The sequence below is a fragment of the Dermochelys coriacea genome, chromosome 12, assembly GCF_009764565.3.
Source record: "Dermochelys coriacea isolate rDerCor1 chromosome 12, rDerCor1.pri.v4, whole genome shotgun sequence".
In the NCBI taxonomy this organism is placed as follows: domain Eukaryota; kingdom Metazoa; phylum Chordata; order Testudines; family Dermochelyidae; genus Dermochelys; species Dermochelys coriacea.
Window position 1 is genome coordinate 5,611,409 of NC_050079.1, and position 20,576 is coordinate 5,631,984.

A 20,576-nucleotide genomic window follows, 5' to 3' on the forward strand; every position below is an offset into this window, starting at 1 on the left:
ATTGTACCAGCGCAGCAGTTAAGGACTCCTACGGGATGGTGGCGCCAGCTCCGAGGGGCCCAGTGGGTTGCCAAAGGTTCTGTCAAACCCCAGGAGCAGCCTGCTGGGGGGAGCGGGGAGACGAAGGCCAGCCCCACGGAGCATTAACAGCAGCAGCACAAGTGCAGTGAGGAGCAGTGAGGCCCTCGGGTCAGCCCCATTTGGTCAGGGCAGCAAGCGAGGGAGCAAGGCACATGCTGGAAGGTTCAGGAGGCTGCCCTAGGGGGAAGGGGCAGGCTCAGCCTGGGGAGCGGAGCCAGTCACTAGGGGCCCGGGCTCCGTGGCTCCCCCTGGGCAGAACCAGGACAAGGGGGAAAGGAGATCATGGCCCAGGGAGGAGCGCATCTCCTTGCCCACCAGCTCTTCCCCCACTCGCTCCCTGCCCAGCGGGAGGGGCTGCAGCAGGTGCCTGAGCCCATGCCACAGTGCGGAGCCGGGTTCTCCCTTCCTCCCCCTTACAGCGCAGGCCCTGGCCCAGAGTAGCCGCTAGCAGGGCTGGGAGCTGGGGCTGGCTCAGGGGCGCGAGAGCCATGGCCGGGGCGGCTGCCCTCACTGCTCCATGGGGCTGAAGTCATAGCAGAAGTTTAAATTGCTGGGGGGCTTGGGGATGGGGGGAGGGGTGTCGGGGATGGAAATGTTCTCCAGGTCCAGGAGGCGCAGCTTGAGCTCCATGGAGAGCAGGATGTCGAGCTCGCTCTGGGTTCGCTCGCTTGTCATCTCCCGGCCCAGCAGCACATTCAGGCCGTCCATCCACAGGCAGAACTGAGGAGCAACCAAATGCCGGCCTCAGCCTCTGGGTAGTTGCTCCCCGGCCCCCCTGCCTGCCTCCAGCACCCGACCACCGTAATCCACCCAGCGCCACAGGTGTGCCCCCTCGGCCACGTGCCTCAAACAGGCCAGGGGACAGCAGCAGGCCGGGTTGGAATTCACAGGGGCAGGGTGCAGCCCCAGCCTGTGACCGGGGAAGGCTCCGGCAGCTGGGTTTTTAACAGTCCCAGAATGGCTTTGGGCAGCCAGAACTGAATCCCGCAGCTCAGTCCCTGGCCCCCAGGGCCTTGGCTATGGGCAAAGTCGCACTGTTTCAACATCAGTCCTGCATGGAGGGCAGCCAGCTATATGTAGAGTCTTCTCCAGGCAGGGGCAGTGCTAACGCCTGTCCCACAATGTCCCCCATCGCTGCATTCCTGTCTCTCCACCCAGTCCACCGTGCACCCTGCCTCCCTTCAGAGGCGTCTGGCATCTCACACGCTTCATTCTAGCTCTACGTCCATCCACTGCCACACCTCTTCATCCCTTCCTGATCCAGGTCCAGGCCCACCTCCTCTCAGCCTGTGCCATGTTCCCATCCCAATATGATCTAAGCCACGTGCATCCCCCCCAAATCGATCCTACAACACTCGCAAGGGCCCTCATCTCTGTCCTTGGCGGAGGGAAATGGTAACTTCCCATTCATCCAGACTTGGTCTGTGAGCCTCTGAGGACACCTGGGCAGTGAACTGCAGAACCTGCCTTCCCCAGGGCACAGCCACACCGACGTACAAAGACACAACTGCCCGCAGCCCCGGCCAACAACTGGCAGTGGGGTGGAACGCCAGCACCGTGGGATTGCCCAGAGCAGCGTGGGCACTGCCGGCTCACCCGGAGAGTTACAGCTCAGAACGCCGTGTCCGGGTAACAAGCTCTGGGCCATGTGCCCGCCTTGCTCCCTGCTGTCTGTCCACACGGACCCCAGCAGCCCTGTCATGCACTCTCTGTTCACAGAGCCTGAAGGGCTTTGCCAAGGGGGAGCCACCTCCCGCTTTCACAGATGGGGAAACAGACAAAGGGGCAGAGACTCTGCCAAAGTCACCCACCAAGCCCATGGCAGAATCTGAGCTAGAACCTGGTCCAATGGGCCCCCTGAACCCAGGAGCCAAGTCCCAGCCAGAGGCTCACCTCGTAGCGCGTGGGAGCGATGAAGTTCAGGTAGTACTCCTCCACGTCGTAGCTAATGGAGAAGGCCAGGTCCAGGACATCCTGTGGGGAAACAGCAGGCACATCTCACTCTCCTGGCCGCCAGTCCTGGGTGCAGCCACACAAGGACAGGAAGGGCTGTGCAGAGCACGGGGCCCTGGCAGGCAGCGGACAGGGCTGTACCCTACGGTGACATGTCGCAGGGCTGGGCTGTACTGCGAGTGGCCAGGCAACGTGAGTGCAGTGCCCCAGCCTTGCCGGGACGCCGTCGATTTGGCTGCCCGGTAACTCCTGGGTGGATAAGCCCCAGGCCTACATGCGATGTCAGCAACCCCCAATCTCCAGGAGGGGAAAACCTGGGGCAAGGAGCTGGTGAACTTGCAGGCCGTGGGGGAGCGCCCAGCTCAGTGCCTCCTTGCTGGGCTCTCATTCTCTGTCCCGTTCAGGTTCCACGGTGGGTCCTGCGCTGCCAGCCGGCACGAGGGGTGTTAGATGCTCATGGTGGCCTACGCAGGGCGGCTGCTGACCCTTCACAGCTGCCCTTGCAGCACGCGCCTGCCCAGATCTCTGTGCTCTCTTTGCCTTCCCTGGACCAGCGCAGCGTGGAGAACAAGGAGAGGGAGGCATGCTATCAGACAGGCAGCCCCACCTCCGGGACCCAGCTGACAGACACAGGCCTGTACAGAGCCCAGGGTGGCGGAGTTAGAGGCCAGGCAGGGAGCAGCTGCTGACCTTGTTATGCTTCCCGGAGCCCTTCTCCTTCATGTGCGGGCACTCCCTGCTAACCAGCAGCTCCTTGATGTCGGCCACGGGAACTGGGGGGACAGAAGCACTCAGCAGAGCCCAGCATGCTCCCACCACCCCCACCGCCCACCAGCCCCACCCCAGGTGGCTCAGGAGTCCCGGACAGCCCAAACCCCTGCAGACTCACCCCCCGAGGGAGCCCAGCACAGGTCTCTTGGCAAGACAAGCATAGGAGGAAAGGCAGCCCCCTTGGGTGTTGGGCAGGGCAGGTACATGCCAGCAGTACGGGGTTATTCAGCAGCCCAGGCACCACTAGGCAGGCTCAGAGCCAAGGCCCATCTACTCAGAGCCCCATCTCCCTCAGTAGCCAACGCCCGCTGCTTCAGAGGGCAGGGCCCGAACCCCAGGAGCAGGTGGGGTTGCGCTTCCCCCGCTCTCTAACAGAGACCGGCTGAAGCCCGAAAGCAAAACAGTTGATATCCTGTCTAGGCTGAGTGTTGGCATGAACGATGCCAGCTCTGGCCGCTCCATAATCACTCGCTCTGGGAATCTTGCTAAATTCTTGGCCTCAGCAGTTTTCTGTGGCCATGAGTTCCACAGGCTAACCACCCCCTGTGGGAAGAGCATCGGTCTGGAATTTCCCACCGTTCAGTCACCAAGCGGCCCTTGCTCTGTGTTAAAGAGAGAATAGAAGCACCCGATCACCGCTCCCCCATTTGTTACTTCGCACCCCACGATCACATGCCCTCTGAGGGACGATCCCCCTCTTGGCTGTCACGTACTCTTCTCCGGCAAGCTCTCGATGGGGGGGTTCTGCACCCCCTGCTCCACATCTCCGTAGTGCAGCACCTTGTGGTTGGGGGACAGGCGGCAGAACCAGAGCTTATCTGTGAGGGGAAGGGAGCGGCAGTCAGGGCCCTCAGCTCACCCAGGGACGGACGTCTCCTCCTCCTCTAAGGGATGTCTCTGTCCGAACAACATGCTCCTCCGCACCTGTCGGCTTCCCCCAGCCCTTAGTTTAATAACCCCTCTACGACCTTTTTAGTTTGCGTGGCAGAAATCTGGTTCTGTTTTGGTTTAGGTGGAACCCATCCTTTGTATATAGGCTCCCCCTTTTCCAAAAGGTTCCCAATAAACCCAAACCCCTCCTCCAAACTCCATTGTCTCATCCACGCATTGAGACCCTGCAGTTCTGCCCGTCTAACTGGCCCTGCGCGTGGAACTGGAAGCATTTCAGAGAATGTTGCCATGGAGACCCGGGACTGCAATCTCTCACCTAGCAACCCAAATTTGACCTCCAGGACCTCTCTCCTACCTTTCCCTGTGTCATTGGTACTGACACATACCATGACCACCAGCTCCTCCCCAGCACTGTATACAAGTCTGTCTAGATCCAGGATTCTCAAACTTTTTTTGCTCAAAATATTTCAGGCTGTGATGACCTCCCCAAAAAAGTGACGCGCCCCCCCCATACCATGCCACCCTTACTTCTGCACTGCTGCAGGGTATCCTAAGGTTGAGAGGACACCATGACATCATCTGGAGGGAGGGTCCCAACTCTGGGATCGTTTCCCACACACCTGCTTGAAGTTCTCCTACCCTGAAACTTGCATCCTCCTCAACAGCACAGGGGCTGCCAGACTGGGGGTGGGACCATTCCATGGGGTCTCCTCATGAACCTCTCGGTCTCCCTTAGCTCCTGCAGTTCAGCCACTCTGGTCTCCAGAGTTCAGCGAACGTACGTCAGTGCCCACTCTCTGTCCCCCGCAGGCGCGCCCACCTCTGGCGCCCATCCCCATCGTGCCAGGACATGGCACTGCCCTGACCCCAGGCCCCCTCACCCTGTCTGCGGCGGCTGCTGATCTTGCGGAAGAGGGTCCCCTCACAAAGGCGCAGGAGCCGCTGCTGGCGGATCAGCTCCAGGAGCTTGGGCTTGAGCCTCTCTCGCAGTTCCCTGGGGAGCGGGCGACATGGGACATGGGCAGGCGCACCCCGAAAGCAGCGCTGAGCCCCAGAAGGCTGGCAGGGCTCCCCCACAGCCCTCGGCGCAGGGACCCCACCCCCTCCCTCCAGTACTCGAAGCAGGGACTGCAAGCCCCCACCCAGTGCTCAGAGCAGGGCCCCCAGGCCCCCCCAATGCTCAGACCAGGGATCCCAGACCCCCAAGGCCCCAAATCACAGAGTTGGGGACTCTCCCTGCAGCCCCTGACACAGAGCCAGGGGTCCCTTTCCCTGTGCCCCAGCCCCTCTCCCACTCACAGCACAGGCACGGCCAGTGTCTCCTCCTGGTGCATCCTCTCCATCTGCCGCAGTCTCAGGATCTCGCTGTAGCTAAGCGCATTCACTCTGGTCTTGAACAGCTCCAGGGAGGTAGGTTTGAGGGACAGGGTCCGGGTGATCTGCTCCCGGACCACCTGCAGCACCTGCAGGCACAAGGCATTGTCACGGGACCCCGCTCCACAGCCTCTCTCGCAGGGCACATGGCACCGTGACGCCAGCACAGGACCCCGCTCCACAACCCCCCCCACCCTTTGCAGGGCACACACCACTGTCATTCCAGCACGGGACCCCGCTCCACAACCCCCCCCCCACATCCTTTGCAGGGCACACGGCACTGTCATTCCAGCATGGGACCCCGCTCCACAGCCCCCTGCACCACCTGCGGGCCACCAGCACAGGATCCCGCTCCACAATGCCCTGTGAGACTCGACACCCCGCTACATGGCAGCATTCTGGGTGTCCTCTGATGGGGCTCACCTTGTCGAAGTCCTCCTGCGTGGCGCGCATCTCCTTCCAGGTCTTGTTCTGCAGCTGGATGCAGATACAGAAGAGCTCCTGGAAGAAGTGGTCCTGACCGAAGAACATGAGGTAGAAGGCCTGGGCCGTCTCCGAGCCTGAGGCAAGAAGGACAAAATGGGACCAGGTTTCCCGGCTTTTTTGGAAGCCCTGACAAACAGGAGGTCCAGAAATGGGGGCCATGATGCCCGCAGGGTATGGCTGCGCCCATCCCCCCCACCAGGAGCCAGGACACCCACAAGGTTTTGACTGCACCCACCCCCTAACCCAGCTAGGATCCGTGATGCCCAGTGGTTTTGGCTGTGCCCCTAACCCAGCCGGGAGTCGTGGGGCTCTGGATGGGCTTCGTTAGCAGACGCAAGGGGCAGCACACTCACATGGTTCCCCGACATGTAGGATCTCGCAGAGGGCCAGGGTCAGCTGGATGCTGCTCCGGGCAAACGGGCACTCGTGTTTATCATCACGGCTGCTGTTCTCAAGGACAAACTGAGAGACACAGGCCCCGTCATAGCTCCCCGAGTGCACACGCCCCCGGGCGGGCAGAGCCGCCAAAGAGCTCTCCCAGGCAGGGGCGGCACAGAGGGCTAGCAAGGGCAGGGATGGGTAGGGTCAGTGTACCCCCTCCAAGCCCAAAGGCTCCCACCAGCTGCACAGTGGTCAGGAAGCTCGGGGTCCAGGTTCCCCAGCAAAGGGATCCCGGCCCCCCAGGGCGGGTGGGTTAGAATTCAGTGGCAGCTAGAAATCTATGAGGAAGCATCATGCCCCGAAGCAGCCAGGCTCCCTCAGAACTGAAAGGAGCCGCTGCCGGAGACGCACGGAGAAGAGACAGGCAGACCAATGCAAGGCCACAATGTTTTTACTGGCATCTCAGCCAGCTCCAGAACCAGGGCACTATGGTACCATCCATACTACGCCATAGTCCCCAGCAATGGGACTGTGCTGAGCCCTGCCCTGCTCAGTGCTTCGGGGGAGTGGAAGGGGGTGTGGTGTGCTGCTACCAGAACCTGAGCTGCATTTATTTGTAGGTTTTTAATAGATGCACAGAAAGGATCCTTGTTCTCATCCAATCTGACCCCTGGTGCAGCACAAACCAGAAAACCCAGCACTTTGCTTCAGGGAATTTGCCCACGTTTCCCGCCCTGCGTCCTAATGAGTCCAGGCTCCTGAGCTCTCTTACGCCACACGTGTGAAGATGATATTTGCGCTATTCTATTTCGGCCAAACCAGAGATGGTTTTAGCAGCACTGAAAGCACTTCTGGTTCCCCAAGGGCTACAGGAAATTTCAGCTGCCCAGCCCGCCTGCTTCAGCATGAGAGCGGGACAGAAACACCGCCAATATCTGTACCCAAAGTGTAGTTACAGCTTTCCTTGCACTTCAGAGCAGCCTGGCTCAACACCCCCACCACTCCTGAACCCATCAGGTACAGGCAGAGACAAAGATCAGTGAGAACATTGGCTGAACAGCTGAGGATATTACGAATAACTGACAAAATGGCCTTAGGATGGGAAGGCCCAGGCAGACCTACTGCTAGGGGCTCTCCAGCTACAAGAAATAAAGGGTCATCTACATTGGAGAGTTAATTCAGATTAAGGTAGGTCCACATGTAGACAAACCCGGCGAGATGGGAGAAACCTCCCAGGGCCGTGCATGGGGTACAGCTCACGAGCCGGGAACATACACTCACTCTGCTATAGGCGCTCGGGCAGTATCTGGAGAAGTAGACCATATTGTCCAGGGCCAGCAGTCCCGGGGGCGCGTGGTGCAGGTCCTGGGCAGGGTTACTGTAGTTCTGGGAGGACACAAGAGGATGCACGTTTTGTGATGGACCGTAATGGCAAAGAGCCCCCAGTGCAAGGAGAGGGCTGCCATTTAGGATGCCGATACGAACAGTTGGTACATGTCGGTCGATGTCCCATGGGCTCACTACGGCTCCAGAGACCTCGCTGTGCTAACGCCAGGATTACCAGCGCGTTGGGGAACGAGGGGCTGAGATGAGGCCAGGCGGCCCAGTGAGAACCGAATGAGATTTCTGCATCTCTTCGTGGGGATGCACAGCCTGGGCCAGGACGCAGGCTCCCCAAGCCAGCAGCACATACTGAAGGCCCCTAACGGGGCATGCTGAGCTCAGAGGGGATTGACCGGATACGTGCAGTGCACAGAAGGCTGTCAAACATGGGAAAGAGCTGCCATTTGTACGTTCTCCTGGCTGTGCTGGTAGCAGTCTGCTTGGGGTCCCAGGCTGGCCCCAGAACCTCAGTCCTCCAGCCACCTCTTGGCTGACGTAGAGGATCCTGCAGTCTCACATGGTGCAAGGCCAAGGTCCAGGAAGGGATTCTCCTGTGGCCGGGGGGGCTCTCCAGTGACTGGGGTCTGACCCAGGGCCAGCAGTGGGGACAGAGCCGGGAACAGAGCTGGGAGGGCACTGCTGAAGTCTCCATGGAAGGGGCAGGGAGGCAGACGGGACAAGGTAGGACATAGCCCTGGGGAGCCGGGACAGCTGAGTCTGGAAAGAACAGTCATGCCACTGCCTGGTCCAGGCCCAAAGCCCACGCTCGAGGGGTGGGCACTGAGCTGCCCTCTAGAGGGGATGGGATCAGACCCTGTAACCAAGGGCAAGGGCCCCGGGAGGACACACTGCTGCTGGTCTCTCTAGGTTCCTCCTCAGAGCAGGAAGGCAAGTTTTTAAACCCCTCCCTTTCCCAGCATGCACTGCTTCCTGCCCACAGCCCCCACCCGCACAATGCCTCTCCCCGAAGGGCCAAAACAGGGTGGGAGGGGTCAAGGCCTTCCCTTAAGGGGCCAGCACACCCTGGTGCAAACCGTGTGTCCGCAATCCCAAACCTGAACTGACCAACACCGGCAGCAGCCTACTGCTGGTTGCGGCTCTCTTGTGAAGGCAAGAGACACAGGGGAGCGGGGGCTGCCGATGGAGAAACAGTGCGTGCCATGCTTCTGCACGGCTCCTGCCTTCGCAGGACAGCCGCAACCAGCTCTTAGCTCCTGACCGCCGAGCTGGAAATGACCCCTGCAGCTCTCCAGGCAGAGCGAGCGAGCAAGCGAGCGGAGGGTGGTTCGGAGCGTGCCGGGGCTGCTGGCCATGGGAAGGTCTGGGTGGCGACTCACCTGGAAGCCCAGCTTGCGGAACTCCTTGACGCACATAGAGTGCCGGCGCTCCGCGCTGAAGGTGCCAGCAGAAGGCTCGTTCTCCGACTCGAAGGCGCTGTGACGCAGGGACTGGAGAAGCTCCCGTTGTTCCTGCAGAGAGAGCAGGGCCTGGCTGATGCCTTGATCCAACCCTAGCAAGGCCAAGGCAGGGCTGCCACCTGCCCCCCTGCCCCCCACAGGCAAAGCTCAGACCCTGCTGGGAAAGGAATGGGCCCCACCAGGTCACCCTGTCTAGCGCCCCCAGGACCACAGTCCCCCCAGCGAGCAAACAAAAACTCCAGAGCTTTGCGGGGTCCCAACCCAGGAGAGTAGTGGGAGGCCCAGCTGAACAAATCCATGGACGTGGGAGGGACCAGGCCGCCTGCCTTGGAGGTATAAGTACATAAGAACACAATAACGGCCACGCTGGGTCAGACCAATGGTCCATCTAGCCCAGTATCCTGTCTTCCGACTGTGGCCAGTGCCAGGTGCTTCCTAGGGAATGGACAGAACAGGTAATGATCAAGTGACATCTCGTCATCCAATCCCAGCATCTGGCAGTCAGTCTTAGGGACACCTCACTCATCCTTAGCTAGTTCTTCTATGAACCCAGTTATACTTTTGGACTGTACAACATCCCCTGGCAAGGAGTTCCTCAAGTTGACTGCGCGTTGGGTGAAGTAGTACTTCCTTTTGTTTGTTTTAAACCTGCTGCCTGTTAATTTCATTGGGTGACCCCTGGTTCTTGTGTTGTGTGAAGGGGTAAATGACGACACTTCCTTATTCACTGTCTCCACACCAGTCATGATTTTAGAGACCTCCATCCTATCCCCCGCCCCGAGTCGTCTCTTTTCTAAACCGAACAGTCCCAGCCACATTCCTCTCTCCTCGTACAGAAGCTGTTCCATCCCCCACATCATTTCTGTTGCTCTTCTCTGTTCCTTTCCAGCTGTAATGATCTTTTCTGAGATGGGTTTCCCTACCCTGGCAGCTGAGCCCTTGGAAAGGCCAGTTCCAGCTGTGGGTGCTGAGCACTCAGAAACGCAGCCCCAGCGACCTGGGCACACCTGACACAGCACAGCCATGCCTGCCTCCACCAGCAGGGGGCGGTAGCTCCATCCCCGCCAGCCAACTCTCAGCAGGACTGGAAGCAAAGAGGAGTGGTGCAATGGCAGAGAGGCCAGCGCCATCCGGGGGCTCAGCTCTCTGGGGAGTGGGGAAGGATGGGGGAGAAGTGGGAGGGGGACACTTTGCGGAGGAGTCCCGGGGAGGAGAGCGCCCAGGGAAGACCCAGGAGAGGGGAGAGAGCTCACCCGACAGGCCCACAGGGGGAGAAGGGGGAGAAAAGCCCATCAGACCTGCGAGTAAGGGTCCATGGGAGTCCGCATCCTTCGCTCCAGCAGGTTGAGGGTGATGGACTGCAGCACGTAGAGATAATGGGCCATCTCATCCCCCATCGGCTCTGAGGCGTGGACAATGTTCTACAGGAGCCCCAAACAAAGGCCGTCACTGACCCCAGCCTGGATCCCAGCTTTCCGTGACCTGCTCCCAGGGCAAGAGCTGTGGGGCCCAGGGGTCCTGGGGCCAGCGCTAGACAGAGGCGGCTGCAGGCCCCCAGGTGCCAGGGCGGGGAGAGGGAGGGCACAGCAGCACTGGCAGGAGGCTGGCACAAAGTGGGGGGAAGGGTGACAGAAATGCTACAGGCGGGGGCTCTGGGCGCACAGACACCTGGCCTAGGGGCCAGGCAGCCAGGGGGCAGGGAGGATGCACAGACAGTAGGGGAGGGGCGTGAGGCCAGGAGCTCTCTGCATTCCCACCTTATGAATGAACTGCCGGATGTTCCTCTGGCCCAGATAGCCCATCATGTCCTAGGAAGGGAGAGAGCCGGTCAGACGCGCTCCTCCCAGCCCAGCCCCAGCCCCACCCGCTCCGCTGCCATCCGCCGGGCCCATGGGGTTTCCTCCAGCAGCCACTCTCCCCACCAATCCATTGGGCCAAGCACCGGGTGAGGCCAGCTGACCTTCCCCGGCTGCCCCAGGTGGGATTGGGTGCGGGAAAACAGGCAGGTTCTGAAAGTTACACAGGCGTGCAGGAAATGAAAAGATCTAGAGCCCAGGTGCCTCCTGCTTGCGGGGAAGAGTCCGGCCCAGATCAGCATCTGGCAGAGCAGAGAGCCGAGAGTGGGCACAGGGCACACGGCCCAAGCCGGACCCTGCAGGTGTTGCTTGTGTGGGGCTCTGCGCGGGGCACAGAGGGCGAAAAAGCAGCTGGCTAGTTAGGCCCTGCCACGTTCTGGGCGCCACGCAGGGCAATGGAAGGGTAGAGGTGGATCAGGCAAAGTACATGCTCATGCCCAGCTGCCCTGCCCTGGTCTGTCCCCTTGGCCACACACCTCTCCTTCGGGGGGAGCAGGGACCCAGTGCTGCGCAGACTCAGCAGGATGCTCCAGACAAGCAGCCAGGGCCCTGGGCTCCAATCATCAGTGGAGCTCTGCCTGCTGGAGCCCTAGCGCAGACAGACACCAGCTACCGCTGTTAGGCCCTGCCTCTTCTTGATCTGCCCAAGGGGGGGGTCAGACAACATGGTAGTTAAAACGCTGGCCCCTCCTCTACACCAGGGCTCCAGCGGGGCCCCCTCCAGGGAGCCGAGCTAGTGCTAGCAGCACTGGGACATTTCTAGGCAAAGAGCCTCGTGAGGCAGCTAAGGGAACCCAGCAGTGCAACACCCCTGGCTGCCCCGCTCACCACCTGGGGGGTGCCACGCGCAGCCCAGGCAGGCAGCCAGCCGGGCCCGGCACAGCTCCCCTGATCTGACCACTGTCTTTTCCAACACGAACAGGCAGTCCCCGTCCTCCCCTCCCACAGCACATTTAGTGCCCCCCACCCCCAAACAGCCCTTCTCAGAGGGCTCGCAGCCCAGTGATGCCCCCCACACTCTGAGCGGACAGACTGTGTTCCCTCCTTGCCCCCGGCCCCACAGTGACCCCCGGGGTATGGCCAGCTCGGAGGGCCGCGGGAGCGGGCCAGGGGACCTTACCCTCCTCTCTGCGTCATTGGCATTCAGCAGCAGGGCGATGAGCAGCGCCATGGCTTTTAGCTGCAGCTGCTGGTTGGTCCTAGGGGCAAGGAGATGAATCACTAGCGTGACTAGCCTGGAGGGTGGACCTGAGCCGCCTGCCCCCAGCTCTTCTCCCGGCCTGGCTGGCCCCATGCCACCACGCTGCATCCAGCTGTCAGCTCCCAGTGGGGAAGCCGGCCAGAGGCATCTGCGAGCCAGGTACAGATCAGGGACATTCCACTGGTGCCCGGTGCCAGGGCACAGGCAGGCATCGTAAGGGCAGCAGGCTCCCTGAAGAGAGTGGGCACAAGAGTGAAGAGACTGAAGGGCATTCAGGGGCCTGAAGAGAGAACTGGGAAGAGGAAGGCCAGGGCAGAGCTGCTGGGCCCATGACCCAGCTGACAGTGCACAGAGAAGAGGGCCTGGGGCGAGCAGGGTGAGGCGAACGCCTGCATTTGCCAGGCTGTGCATCAGCAGATGGGCGCAGAGCGCCTGCTCCATGCTGGCAGGGCTTATCAGGAGGGATTTAAACACAGGCAGGAGGGGTAGCTCCCCCCCACTCAGGCACTAGGACATAAACTTCCTGCTGCCCAGCAAGGCGGACAGGGGCTGTTCCAGAACTGGCGAGGGAGAGCACGGCAAGGAGCGGTCACGTGTGCCAGGCCTGACCCCTCAGCCCGTGTCAGGGGGAGGCTGGTGGAGCCGAGCCCTGGACAGCCTCACCAGGGGGAAGGAGAGGTGACACCACACACCCAGTGTTCCCGAAGTCAGATGGAGTCGGGCTGGCTGGGGCAGGACCAGGCTGGCAGTACCATGGCTACGGACTGGAGAAAAGAGGAATAAAGGGGAAACCAGAGGGTGTTCGCTACAGACCCGGCTGGACCAAGAGCGAAAACAAGTCCAGGACCAGCTCAGGGGCCGCTGAGACCCCCAGACCCTGCTCTCTTGGGGGGCTGTAACTGCCTAGAGGCTGGGGCTCATTTCAGAGCTGGCACACGGCTCCGCCAGCTCAGACTTCCCCGCAGATCGGCCAGGGGTGCGGTTCCAACAGATGCTGAGAGCGTTACTGGCACCAGAGATTCATCAGGAGAGCGCAAGCCGGGAAGCAGCAATGCTGAAGGACCTTACAATGAGAACACCCAGCAAAGGAGTGAGGGTCTGCGATGTGACGGAGCAGAGGGGAGAACAGGCTCACCTGTCTCTAAATGGCTACAGTGCATGCACAGGCGGCATGCTGGGGGTTGCCTCGGGAGCTCGTTCCCAGCCAGAGTTAGATGGGAAGCCTGGAGAAGCAACAAACTTGGGGGGCAACACAGAGCGAGCCAGGCGGACGGAGCTACGTGTAGCTAAGCCAGGACGTGGTGCCAGCAAACATCTGAGGGGGCGAGTCCCAGTGAGGAAAAGGGGGTAGAGAGCATTGCCCAGCCGGAGCCAACTGCGATGGGCTGAAATCATAGTGGAAAAGGAAGGCGGAGCAGCAGGGAACTGGAGTAGGCTGCGCATTGCTCTCCCCAGAGAAGCGGGGCAGGCCAAGGAGATGGAGGCCGGCAGAGGCAGGATGGGATCACAGCTTGTGCTGTATTCATAGGCACCGACTCCGTGGGTGCTCTGGGGCTGGAGCACCCACGGGAAAAAGAAAAAAAGGGTGGTCAGCAACCACCCACTGATCAGCTGTTCGGCAGGCCCCACCCATCATCTCCTCCCCCTCCACCCAGCACCTCCCGCCCACCGCCAATCAGCTGTTTGGTGGCAGGCAGGAGGTGCTGGGGGGAGGAGGAGGGGGGAGGGGCTGGGAAGAGGCGGAGCCTCAGGGGAGGGGGCGGGGCCTCAGGGCCAAGCAGGGCTGAAGCACCCTCGGGGAACGCTGAAAGTCGTCGCCCATGGCTGCACTTACACCTGCAGGAGGGTGAGAAGGCGATCCAGGGTCACTTCACGTTTGACCAGCTCAAAGAGGGGGCAGCTGCTCAGGACTATGTTCTCCAGGACGGACAGGGAGAGCTGCTGGACAGAGGCGTCCACCCCACTCGTGTTGACGCACCTCATGACCTGTAACAACGGGCAGTCAGAGACACGTCTGGCTCAGCCGCCACGGCACGGCGGGTTGCCAAGGCTCCGGGGAGGCACCTACATTTCTGATGAAGGGCTTGCTCAGCGTCTCCCAGGAGACGAAATCGTGCTCCATCAGCTCCATGAAGGCCTTCAGGGTGTGAGCTAGAATCTCCCCTGTCCTGGAGCAACAGAACAGCAAACATGGTGAGAGAGGGCCCAGGGACCCCACAGAAACGCCGCTCGATAGACCAGGGCAGCAGGGACAAAGCCGCCCAGACACCACAGCGATGGGCACATTAGAAACACCTAGAGAGACAGAAAACAGGGAGAGGGCGAGAGAAAGAGACAGGGGATGAGCACTGGAGAGAGAACACTTGGTACAAGAAATCAGCCTCTCCCTTAGCCCAAGGAGGAGTTTGGAGACCCGGAAAGCGCCAAGAAGGACACAGGACGTTAGGGTTGCACAGTTAAGCGTACAAGCGTCAAGTAAATCCAGGGTAACAGCCTGAATCCTGCTGCCTCGGGCATATGTTCCACAGTGCAGTCTAACTACCCGCACATGCAGCGCTGCCAGACAACACGATACACGGCATTCCCCTCCAGGAGCCTGGGAGCCAGAAACATGCAGGTGCCCGGAGGGAGCCCAGAGTGAACGAACATGTGCTGCAAGAAAAGCCGAGACCAAGGAAGAAGCCAAAGAGCTAGGTCAAAGCGATGACAGAGAGGGACAGAATATCCGGGGCTGTCACACTGGAGGAGGGTGAGGGATCAGCTGGGGGGTACACGTGGGAGGCAGTGATGAGAGCAATGGGGTGCAGAACACCACAGGATGACAGGAGGGTTCCTGGCAGCGAGATCCATCGGACTGCAGAACAGTATCCCCAGGGAGGGATGGACCATCTGGGATGGGCAAACCTACAAGGGGCAAGTCCTGCCTTGCCAGGGCCTCCGGCAGAGGCCTTTCCATTCCTGTCCTCCAGACTTCCAGAGTGGCACGGTGCATGCAAGGCTTGCAGAGTGCGTACTGCAAGGCACCCTCCCGCCCCTGGCTGCATAGCCTCGCCGGGGAGGGGGCTGGGGAAAAGGACAAGCCAGGCACATGGCACAGAGAGGGGAACAAAGTGGGCACAGAACTCATCGGATGTTGGGGGGGCAAAGAGGAGTGACTCACTCACTCGTTCCCCTCTTCCACAATAAGGAAGAGCTGTTTCAGGCCGTTCCTGTTGATGAACTCCTGGGCAAAGGTGATGTCTCGGGAGAGGTTCGCCAGCTTCTTCAGGGAGTCTGCCTTCACATTCAAGTTGTTATTCTGGATCCCGCTGTGTAGCTGCTCTGCCTCCCAATCCTGCCAGCCAGGAGGGAGTCAGACCAGCGTCATCCCACCGCATGAGACCAGGAACAGTGAGAGGGGACATCAGGGATTGGGGATCCCAACGGGATGAGGGGGAAATTGGGCCAGGACAATCCCATAGGGAGAGCCTGGGTGAAGAGGTTAAACTACAGAGGGGTCAGACCAGAGCAGTCCCACGGCAGAGGCTGAAGTGGGAAGCCAGACCTGAGCAATAGCAATACTGCTTGGCACCATCCACCCAGGGATATCAAAGCATTTTACAAACACTAGTCAAGCCTCTAATTCCCCTGGAATTGTACTGCAATAAATCAGAATCCTTATCCCCACGTTACTGCTGGGAAAACCGAGGCACGAGGGATTGACAGGGAGTCAGCGGCAGGATCTGTGTCTAGCTCTGACTCTCCAGTCACAAAGAGGCAAGGAGAATATGGGCTGGAGCAGGCCAAGGAGGTAGGGGTGGGACGTACCGGAGAAGTGGTCAGCCGCAGAATGCTCCCATTCTTAATCTCCGCACGGTTCTACGACGAGACAGACAAGAAAACGGGATGAAGAATCTGTAGGTCAGAACCTGCCAAAGGGCTCCAGCAGCCAGCGAGAGCCTCACACGCTGCCAGCCACTCACCGACTCGGTGATGTATGTCTGCTGCCCATCCACGTACTGCAGGGCGTAGTGCTCGGCATTGCCCAGGTTCCACCTGCAGCGGGAGAGAGTCAGGTCTCCACCTTCCGCCCACGCTCATTGTCTGCTAATTGCCCAGGCGCGCCACACGGCTGCACCGAGGGCAGGGCATGTGCTTTGGGGTGGGGAGCAGAGGGGTCAGCTAAAGAGCTGCGGGAGGGCCGAGACATCCCCCAAAGGGCCTGCTCATTCTCAGAGATGGTCCTCCAACAGAGGTGGATTAAAATTTATTGGGGTCCCCCACACCACCACCGGGCCCTGCCCCCTGCTCCTCCCCTTCCCTCAAAGCTCTGCCCCCCTGGCCTGGCCAGAAACCGGGGCTGGGGTAAGAGCTGCCCAGAGAGCCCTGGACTCTCCATCTGCCCGGGGTGGTGCACCCTGGGGGACAGAGACACGGGCTGCTCTCGGGCACCCCAGTCCCCCAGCCAGGGCAGGTGGAGGGCCATGGACTCCCCACAGCTGCCCAGGTGGCTTTTACCACAACCTTGGACAGTGGCCCCCAAACTGGGCCATGGCTAGAGAGCAGACAAAAGAGTTACTCACACGTCACAAACCTCCTTCACAACTGCAGCCAGGGGCTTGGCCTAAAAACAAAGAGAAACAGCGAGTGGGGAGCGTGGCCCGGGCATCGCCCCCTGGCACGGCACCCGAGCACACAGTGCGAGACACATCCCTGCCCTGCCAGCAGGCAGGGCTCCCCTCCAGTAGCAAGAACCCCCCCACGCCAGCTGGGCCTTCCAGGAGGGCAGGACGTTACCTGGTTGAGTTCAATGAGCTGCGGGATGGCTCCCATCATCTGAATGGCAATTTTCACCACGTCTTTGGGGGGCGGCATGGTCCCGGTTCTCTGGCTCCTGCTCGGAGCCTTCCCTGCCCCACACAGCAACTCTTGAAAGAGAGGGGGGGGCACTCAGTCACGATGACCACTCAGAAGTCACCCGCGTGCATCACGCTCATGGGACTGGCACGCCCTCAAGCGCGCCAGGTGGCACCAGACCCACCATCGGGAATGCACATGGGCAGAGCGAAGATGAATAAGAGCTTAATGAATGCACCAGAGAATTACAGTGCTCCAGAGACCCCTACACTGGGCAGGAGACCAGTGGGACCCCGGTCAGATGGGAGCAGCCTACACCCACCATGAGCCATCAGCACACCGGACAACTGCAGCTCTCCACCCAGAAGCCGACGCAAAGGGCCAGCAGGGGCTACGGCCAGGGGCACAGCCTGAAAACTCCACCCAGCCAGGGTGAGAACACCACTCCCTCGGGCAAGTGCCATCACCTCCTGCGCAATCCAGCCTGCATTTGATCATGCAGGACAACAGTGCTTCTGTCGGCATTGCCAACGTCATTCAGGGAGGCAAGTCACTACGCCGGCAGAAAAACCCCTTCCATGGGCGTACGCCACATCTAGGGGGCCATTCTCGGCATCAGCTCAGTAGCGTAAACATGCCCTCCGTCTAACTCCCCCGCTTCAGCTGTGGCTCAAGAGAGTCCACAAGCTGCAGCCAAGTAAAAACTGACCAGTCTTTCACTGCTCTTTTACTGGCCCTAAAGCATCCAGTCAGTTTCATTCAGAGGCCCCAGAAACTACGGGCAGCGGCAGGGAAACTCAAAAATAAAGGCTGGAGAAGGGGTAAAGTAGCAGAAACAGGCAGCAGCCAGAGAGAGGGGCAGAGAATTGCCCTCATCAGTGCTCCCCCCCCAGTTTTACCATCACCCTGCAGCCAGCTGAGTTAGTCATCTGCTCAGCAGGGCTCTGGTAAAACGTCCAAGTGGGTAGGAGAGGCAGGTAGGATTTGATAGGGGGATGGCAGGGAGAGAGAAAATACCTGGAAGGTAGAAAGTGTGCAGAGTGGGAAGAGGCAGAGAAAGAGAAAGAGAAAAGAGGAAACTGGCTCTGAAGACTGCAAGAAAAGAGACACCAGGCTATTTCAGGAAAGAGAGAGAAAAAACAGAGGGCAGCCAGGAAGGGAAAAAAGGAAGAGCAGCAGCAAAAGTGAAGTAAGAGCCCACAACGATCGTCAAACAGGGCTCGGCAAACCCACGCTGCTAGTCGTTTCCCTGCGAATCGCCGATCAATGGATTTGATACGTGTTTTTTGTGGTGTTTGACCAGCACGGTAGATAGCAAAATTCTCTCCAGCAAAGAGCCTGTTAGCGTAGGTCTACACAGAGCTAAAAAGTCCCACAGCTCAGCCGCAGCTGGCCCAGGCTCACGAGGTGGAGCTAAAATTTGCTGTGTAGAGACTGGGGCGCAGGCTAGCCCATTGTAGGCCCTAAGCAGGAATATTTCCTCTCCCGCCCAACACATATTTGAAAAGCAACTGGGGGCCCCCCCAGAGCTGCTCAGGGCCCTAAGCAATTGCTTGATCGGTTTATTCCTAGCGGTAGCTTTGCCCTCCACCCTCACAGGGTCCCAGAGCTCCAGCCGAAGCGCCTGCACAGCTGACCCAGGGCTAGCGGTGGGTTCTCTACCCCTGTGTCGACGTACCCTTCGTTTCCTACCAGCGGTATTTAAATCGACTGAGCGCAAGCCGGCAGATGCTGTGCAGCCAGCCTGAGGAGGGGGTCAGGTTAGGGGTCTTTTTCTTTTTTTTAAATCCTCCCTCGCCCCCAAAGCGTCCGCCGGCATTCGCCACGCGTTTTGGTCTCCTGCCGCTGTGTCTGGGCTTCCAAGTGGGTGGTGGAGGGAGGTGGCTTCCTCTGCTGCGTTCACGTTTCTCTAGGTCGCCCGCCTTGTCTCTTCCCAGGGGGTGGCCGTATTATCCTGAAGGCCTGTCCCACAGGTACCCATTGCCAGCCTCTTGCCACGCTGGAGGCTGTAGGTTGGTTTGCTCCCCTTAGAATTGCTGGCGGGGCCAGGCAGGCTTTGCACTGAGCTCGGCAGCTCACCGGCGAGGCCTTTTGGGACGGGTCAAGGAGCCGAGCTTCGCTCCGGTTACGCAAGGGGTATGTCCGCAATGCGGAGCGCGGCCGCAGCTGGCAGGGACGGGGCAGCAGGAACGTGCCACGGGGCGGACAGGCCCAGCCGGCTCCAGCACCCGGCTGGCGCAGAGCCAGGGGAAGCTGCCGGAGCACGTGTGCCCGGGGCCGGGCAAGCCAGGCGGGATACCCGAGCCTCGGGCTGCCAGCTCAGCTGAGCTCCACCCGCCGAGCCCGAAGGGAGAGCGGCGGAGGGACGCTGGGACCGGCCGGGAAGGAACAGCGGGTGTGCCCGAGGCCAAGGGGCACCCGGCCCGCCCCCCACGGGGCCCCGGGGCAGGGCTCTGGGGCCGCACTCACCGGCCCGGGGACCCCGCGGAGCCGCCTGCAGTTCCGGGTCGGGGCGGCGTGTCCCCGCCCTCGGGGCGGGACGGGGAACCCGGGGCGGGACATGCCCCGGATCCGGACACCGCGGCCAAGGGCGGCGGGAGTATCCCTGGAGCCGCGTCCAGCCCCCGCCGCCCTCCGGGAAGTCCCGGCCCCAAGCCTCGGCGCCGGCTTTCCCCGGCCCGGCAGCGCCGCCTCCCTCCTTAGCACTTCGGCTTTTACCTTCCCTTGTCATATAATCTCAGGGCTGGAAGGGATCTCACCAGGTCATCTAGTCCAACCCCCGATCAAAGCAGGACCAATCCCCAATTTTTGCCCCAGATCCCTAAATGGCCCCCTCAAGGATTGAACTCACAACCCTGGGTTTAGCAGGCCAATGCTCAAACCACTGTGCTATCCCTCCCCCCTAAAGCCCCCTTGGTCTGCAGTTAAACACTCTACCACATCCTGCGGAGTTTACTCACCGGCATGGCAGGCATCAACTTGCCGGGCACTTCAGCTCCTGCCTACTCGGCTAGACGCCGAAACCATGGCCTGGACGGGCTTCGGAGTAGCGGCCGTGTTGGTCTGCATTCGCAAACAGTCTCTAAGGTGCCACAAGTGCTCCTTTTCTCATGGCCTGGACGGAGACCCTGGGCTCCTGGCTCGTCACAAGCTGTTCAGCCCCGCGCTGTCTGGGCTACAACTGCAGGGGCGCTAACACGTCCCCACGCGGCCTTCAAACAGAGCCGGAGGCTACGAGCGAACTGCTAATGTGGAAAGGTTTCAGAGTAGCAGAGGTGTTAGTCTGTATTCGCAAAAAGAAAAGCAGTATGTGGGGCACCTTAGAGACTAACAAATTTATTAGAGCATAAGCTTTCGTGAGCTACAGCTCACTTCATCGGATGAAGTGAGCTGTAGCTCATGAAAGCTTATGCTCTAATAAATTTGTTAGTCTCTAAGGTGCCACAAGTACTCCTTTTCTTTTTGCTAATGTGGAAACAATCTGCCCGCCTTGCCTTGAGCGGCGGCGCTCCCAGTCCCTTTCCCCGAGCCGAAGAAGAGCTCCACGGGGCTCAGGGGCCTACCTCGCTCAGAAGAGGGTCCGCTAAAAGGCATTATGAATCCTTCCCCACCTCGTCTCCGGGCAGCGTCAGCAGCCATATCTCCGCACATCGTTTAGTACAGCACTTCCCGTGTGTATGGCAATATTCGTGTCTAGCGCTACGTTCGTGTTCGGTTCTTTCCCCTACCGAAGTTTATTCCTTGGGGTCATGCGACTTTAAGGCAGCGGGAGTTCCACTGCTCCTGCCAAAACGTCTTCCGGTTCCTCTGATCCCCCCAAGGGGATCTGTTGCCTTTGTCAGCTGTTGTTACCTTTCTCTCCAGCAGCACCCCTTGTTTTTTCACATCACTACTTGTGTGTAATCCTGGCTTCTCAAATATTCACTAAAGGCTGCTTCTCAATGG

General features: G+C 60.2%; 1 protein-coding gene across 8 annotated transcripts; it reads right to left on the bottom strand.

Moving 5' to 3' along the window:
* Window positions 1-250: 250 nt before the first annotated feature.
* Window positions 251-20,150, bottom strand: ELMO3 (engulfment and cell motility 3). Of its 8 annotated transcripts, none has more exons than XM_043494860.1 (21): window positions 20,126-20,150; window positions 16,572-16,702; window positions 16,358-16,398; window positions 15,758-15,830; window positions 15,603-15,653; window positions 14,960-15,129; window positions 13,864-13,963; window positions 13,630-13,781; window positions 11,715-11,793; window positions 10,496-10,546; window positions 10,037-10,159; window positions 8,658-8,789; window positions 7,219-7,323; window positions 5,910-6,018; window positions 5,494-5,630; window positions 4,996-5,159; window positions 4,578-4,690; window positions 3,519-3,623; window positions 2,725-2,807; window positions 1,975-2,055; window positions 251-801 (listed from the first exon to the last, which is right to left on the bottom strand). In XM_043494860.1, the coding sequence occupies exons 2-21, from the start codon at window positions 16,647-16,649 to the stop codon at window positions 589-591; spliced, it is 2,160 nt and encodes a 719-aa protein (XP_043350795.1). In that variant the 5' UTR covers window positions 16,650-16,702; window positions 20,126-20,150; the 3' UTR covers window positions 251-588. The 8 variants fall into 8 exon arrangements, 7 of the variants coding, with proteins under 7 accessions (XP_043350795.1, XP_038224504.1, XP_038224500.1 ...); XM_038368576.2 differs by lacking the exon at window positions 20,126-20,150 and adding an exon at window positions 19,101-19,252; XM_038368572.2 differs by lacking the exon at window positions 20,126-20,150 and adding an exon at window positions 18,310-18,689.
* Between the last annotated feature and the right edge of the window lie 426 nt (window positions 20,151-20,576).

Coding starts and splice junctions, on each gene's coding strand:
- ELMO3 (XM_043494860.1), bottom strand. CDS start 16,649: ATGCCGCCCCCCAAAGACGTGGTGAAAATTGCCATTCAGATGATGGGA. Junction 15,831..16,357: donor GTGAAGGAGGTTTGTGACGT/GTGAGTAACTCT, acceptor CTCCCGCTGCAG/GTGGAACCTGGGCAATGCCG. Junction 10,160..10,495: donor TCCGGCAGTTCATTCATAAG/GTGGGAATGCAG, acceptor GGGCTCCTGTAG/AACATTGTCCACGCCTCAGA.